General features: G+C 39.9%; 1 protein-coding gene across 1 annotated transcript; it reads right to left on the reverse strand.

Moving 5' to 3' along the window:
• Positions 1-222: 222 nt before the first annotated feature.
• Positions 223-843, reverse strand: LOC141028497 (chalcone synthase 2-like). The gene has a single exon (XM_073506088.1). It carries the CDS (start codon positions 817-819, stop codon positions 223-225), a length of 597 nt encoding a protein of 198 aa, XP_073362189.1. The 5' UTR covers positions 820-843.
• Positions 844-5,296: the final 4,453 nt, after the last annotated feature.

The raw sequence follows: 5,296 nt of genomic DNA on the forward strand, positions 1-5,296 counted from the left end.
CTAAACGTTACTAAAATACACGAGGTACATCAGGAGCACATACAACAGGGTTTGGGGAGGAAAACACATATGAATTCTTACAGTAGAAACACAACAAAAAGTGAAAACCAGTGATAAAGGAAACTCAGAACAGCCATCACACCGTCGCTCTCGTAACCACTTGTAGTACTGGTGATTTTATGTTGTTGGCGAATAAATAATAAAGTGTCGTTTGCTGATCGATCATGTAGTGGCTGTGATCGGGACGCTGTAGAGGACGAGCGTCTCGACGGTGAGGCCGGGGCCAAAGCCGAAGAGGACACCCCACTCCTTACCCTCTCCAGTAGTTGCTTGGCCATCCTGCGAAGAGGTCTTACGCATCACGTCGAGGACGAAGAGGACACATGCGCTGGACATATTGTCGTACTTCGACAGGACCTCTCGGCTGGCGCGCATGCGTTCCTTGTCAAGGCCAACTTTCTCCTCAACCATGTCCAGGATCGCCGGCCCGCCAGGGTGTGCAATCCAGAAGATGGAGTTCCAGTCGTGGATGCCCAGAGGCTTGAAGGCGTCCTCGAGCGCTTGCTCGATGTTCTTGGAGATGAGCCCGGGCACGTCCTTGAGAAGGTGGATGGTGAGCCCTGCCTCTGTAAGGTGGCCGTTGATGGCACCCTCGGAGTCGGGCAGGATGGTCTGGCTCGCTGATACCAGCTGGAAGAGTGGCTTCTCGAAGGGCACGTCGGGGTCGGTGCCGATGATGGCAGCGGCCGCGCCATCGCCAAAGAGCGCATGTCCAACCAGCGAATCCAAATGGGACTTGGAGGGGCCAAGGAATGCCATGGCGGTAATCTCTGAGCAGACCACCAACACACTTAGAGTTTTCCAATCTCAGTTCTTCTTCCCCCCGCCGCGCCGAACACCGCGACGCCGCCAGCCAGCTGATACGTCTCCAATGTATCTATAATTTTGATGGTTCCATGCTATTATATTATCATTCTTCGATGTTTTGCAATCATTTTGTAGCAACTTTATATCATTTTTTGGGACTAACCTATTGACATAGTGCCCAGTGCCAGTTGCTGTTTTTTCCTTGTTTTTTACTTCGCATGATATCAATATCAAACGGATTTCAAACACAGTGAAACTTTTTCGAGAATTTTTATGAATCAGAACACCCAGGATTGCCAGAGAAGTACCCGGGGGGTGCCTGGAGGGGGGCACAACCCACCTGGGCTCGTCTGGGCGCCCAGGCGCGCCCTGGTGGGTTGTGCCCACCTCGGTGGCCTCCCACACCGCCTCTTCGCCCTATAAGTTGTCAAATATTCCAAAAACCCTCTGGGTAACCCTAGATCAGAAGTAACGCCGCTGCAAGCCTCTGTAGCCACGAAAAACCAATCGTGACCCCGTTCCGGCACTCCGACGGAGGGGAATCTTCGTCGGTGGCAATCTTCATCATCCCGGCGGCCACCACGATGAGAAGGGAGTAGTCCACCCTCGGGGCTGAGGGTCTGTACCAGTAGCTATGTGTTTAATCTCTCTCTCGTGTTCTTGAGATGGCACGATCTTGATGTATCGCGGGCTTTGTTAATATAGTTGGATCATATGGTGTTTCTCCCTCTCTATCTTGTTGTGATGAATTGAGTTTTCCCTTTGAGATTTCGTTTTATCGGATTGAATATTTTTATGGATTTGAGAGCACTTGATGTATGTCTTGCTATGAATATCCGTGGCGACTATGGGGTATCATATTGATTCGCTTGGTATATGTTTTGGCACTCAACTCATGGATTCCCGAGGTGACATTGGGGTAATCTATGCATATGGTTTGATGCATGTTCTCGTCTTTGTTTCTCTGGTAGAAGTCTTCGGGAACTCTTTAAGGTTCTTTGTGTTGGATCTAGTATTATAAATCTGAAATTGTTTGATGTGTATCGTATAATTAACTCATGGATACTTGTGGTGACATTGGAGTATCTAGGTGACATTAGAGTTGGTTGATGCGTATCATATGGTGTTATTTTAGTACGAACTCTTGGATAGATTGAACGGAAAGAATAATTTTGTGTTATTTTAGTACGAACTATTGAATAGATCGAATGGAAAGAATAACTCTAAGGTGGTTTCGTACCCTACAAAAAAATTATTGTTATGTTCTCCACTGGATAAGAACTTTGAAGTGATTCTTCATCGCACGTTGAGGGATGATTATATGATCCAATTAGTTTAGCATTGTTGAGAGATTGCACTAGCGAAAGTACGGACCCTAGGCCTCATTTTCAAGCATTGCAATACCCTTCGTGCTTTGTTTTATCAATTTCTACCTTGCTGTTTTTTATTGTTCCTATCACAAAAATCAATATCAACTATCATTACTACGCTTTTATTACCATCTCTTCGCCAAACTAGTGCACCTATACAATTTACCATTGTATTTGGTGTGTTGGGGACACAAGAGACTTTTTATTATTTGGTTGTAGGGTTGTTTGAGAGAGACCATCATCATCCTACACCTCCCACGGATTGATAAACCTTAGATCATCCACTTGAGGGAAAATTGCTACTGTCCCACAAAACTCTGCGCTTGGAGGTCCAACACGAGTTTACAAGAATAAAGTTGCGTAGTAGACATCAAGGTCTTTTCTGGCGCCGTTGCCAAGGAGGTTAGGTAAGCGGCACTCACATCCCGTAAACGAAGCTCTTTTTTGGCGCCGTTGCCGGGGAGGTGAGTGCTTGAAGGTATATCTTTAGATCTTGCAATCGAATCTTTTAGTTTCTTGTTTTATCACTGGTTTGGTTTATAAAAGAAAACTAAGAAAATGGAATTGATGTTGCATCATATTATTCATCTTTATAATGTCTTTCTTGAAAATGATGGAAAGGAAAATTGTGCTCAATTGATAGAAGAAGAATTCTATAAAAAAATTGGCATAAATGATGAGCATGATTGCAATGTTCTTAGTATGAATTATTTGAATATCCATGATGCTAGTGATATGCAAAGCCATAAGCTTGGGGATGCTATGTTTGATGAAGATGATATTTTCAGTCCCCCATGTTTTAATGAGAAATTTTATTATGATGAAAGCATGCCTCCTATTTATGATGATTATATTGATGAAAGTGGATTTGGAGAATCCACTATTTTGGAAGAGGTTTCAATTGATTATGACAACAAAGTTGCTATCTATGAAGATTATGGTGATGACATGCATGGTATAAAGAATAATGATAACCATGAAACTTGTCATCAAGATTTTAATTTTCAATCACATGATAGTTATTTTGTTCAGTTTGCTCCCACTACTATTCATGAGAATAAATTTGCTCATGTGGAGAGTAATAAAATTTCTATGCTTGTGGATCATGAGAAGAATGCTTTATGTGATAGTTATATTGTTGAATTCATTCATGATGGTACTGAAAATTATTATGGGAGAGGAACATATGCTTGTGGGTATTACAATAATATCAAGTTTCCTCTCTATGTGTTGAAAATCTTGAAGTTGTGCTTGTTTTGCCTTCCTATGCTAGTTGATTCTTGTTCCCACAAATTGTTTGCTCACAAAATTCCTATGCAAAGGAAGTGGGTTAGGCTTAAATTTGCTTGTCATGTGATTCATGATGCTCTTTTACATGTTTCAATTATTATCTTGTATGCGAGTATCATTGAACTCATCATGCCTAGCTAAAAGGCATTAAAGAAAAGCGCTTGTTGGGAGACAACCCAACACTTTTACCTACTGTTTTAGTTTGTTCATATGATTATGCTACTGTATTAATCATGTTTCATTGCTTTTGTTTAAATAAAGTGCCAAGTAAAGCCTTTGGGATAGTGTGGATGATAGTTGACTTTAATCTGTGTAAAAACAAAAACTTTTGCGCTAAGTCCAGGAATTTTCAAAACTCACTGGAACCTGCTTTTAATCTGAAGTTTTTACAGGTGATATATATTCAAATTCCCTACGTTATCCTAATTTTTCAGAATTTTTGGAGTAGCAGAAGTATGGTAGTTGTCCAGATCATTATGGACTGTTCTGTTTTTGACAGATTCTGTTTTCAATGTATAGTTTGCTTGTTTCCTAGTTTCTGTGGCTTATATTGCTCAATATAAATTGTGAAAATGAGAAGGTACAGTAGGCATTGTGTGAGAACAATTATTAATCTTGTCTTTGACAGTACCAAAGTTAATGATTTGCTTTATGATACTAACCTATCTCACGAAGTTCCGTTAAGTTTTGTGTGATTGAAGTTTTCATGTTTTTGTCAGATATCGATATGAGGAGAATAAGGAGTTATAAGACCCTAATCTTAGAAATGCCCACGGCACCCCAAGTTAATATTCAAGGTAGATCCAAGCAACTAAGCTTGGGGATGCCCCGGAAGGCATCCCCTCTTTTGTCTCCAACATTATTGGTAATCTTACTTGGGGCTATATTTTCATTCGTCACATGATATGAGTTTTGCTTGGAGTGTCAATTTATTTTGTTTTTATTTGCTTCCTGCTATCTATAATAATTTTTTGCATCTTTTATTTCAATGAAAATGTCAAGTATAGCCTTTGCCATGCTTATTTTGCGACTATATGAGTTGCTGTTTCAAAACAGAAAATATATCGCTGTTGAAAAAATTATCTAGAAAAGTAAGAATGTGATAAAATGTTGAAACTTTGTGCACAATAAGATATGATAAAATTTCTACAGTGTGGTAATTTTTCTGAATTTTTGGAGTCAGAGAAGCATGAGTTTTCTTGCATCCTTTACAGACTGTCCTGTTTAGACAGATTGCTCTTATATTTGCATTGCTTGCATATGTTTGCTTGTTTAATGATTCTATTTGAGGATACGAGTATTAACAAAAAAAATCTATAAAATGACTAAAAATGACAATATATTTTCATGTAATATAAATGGTTTCAATATCGCATTTTTTCAGACAGAATGAATAAAGTGCATGGATTTACTACTTATTACCAGGGGAAAATGAATGCCCACATGTACTCCCTATAGAATACTTTGCATGAATATCTTATCTAAATTTGATCTTAAAAGTGACATGCTCTTAAGGATAACAGTAAAGATGTTATCGAGAGCATGCTCAACATCTCTAAACCATAACACCCAAGTCCGTCATAATTTGTGGGGAAAAAAAAGATAACAAATGATACATCCACCGAATTTTGCATTTGCAAAACTACAGCCACCAATACACAAGCAACCTTCATGAATATAAAGTTCCTGGGGTGAAAAATAGTTGTGTCTCGATTGATGGCTGGAAAAGAGTATGCATGCAAACAGTACAATCACAAACGGATGGAGCT

This window comes from Aegilops tauschii, unplaced genomic scaffold, assembly GCF_002575655.3.
Source record: "Aegilops tauschii subsp. strangulata cultivar AL8/78 unplaced genomic scaffold, Aet v6.0 ptg000179l_subseq_2504346:2865697_obj, whole genome shotgun sequence".
In the NCBI taxonomy this organism is placed as follows: Eukaryota; Viridiplantae; Streptophyta; class Magnoliopsida; order Poales; family Poaceae; genus Aegilops; species Aegilops tauschii.

What these genes read in the sequence shown, in the direction of transcription:
- LOC141028497 (XM_073506088.1), bottom strand. Translation starts at nt 819, where the DNA reads ATGGCATTCCTTGGCCCCTCCAAGTCCCATTTGGATTCGCTGGTTGGA.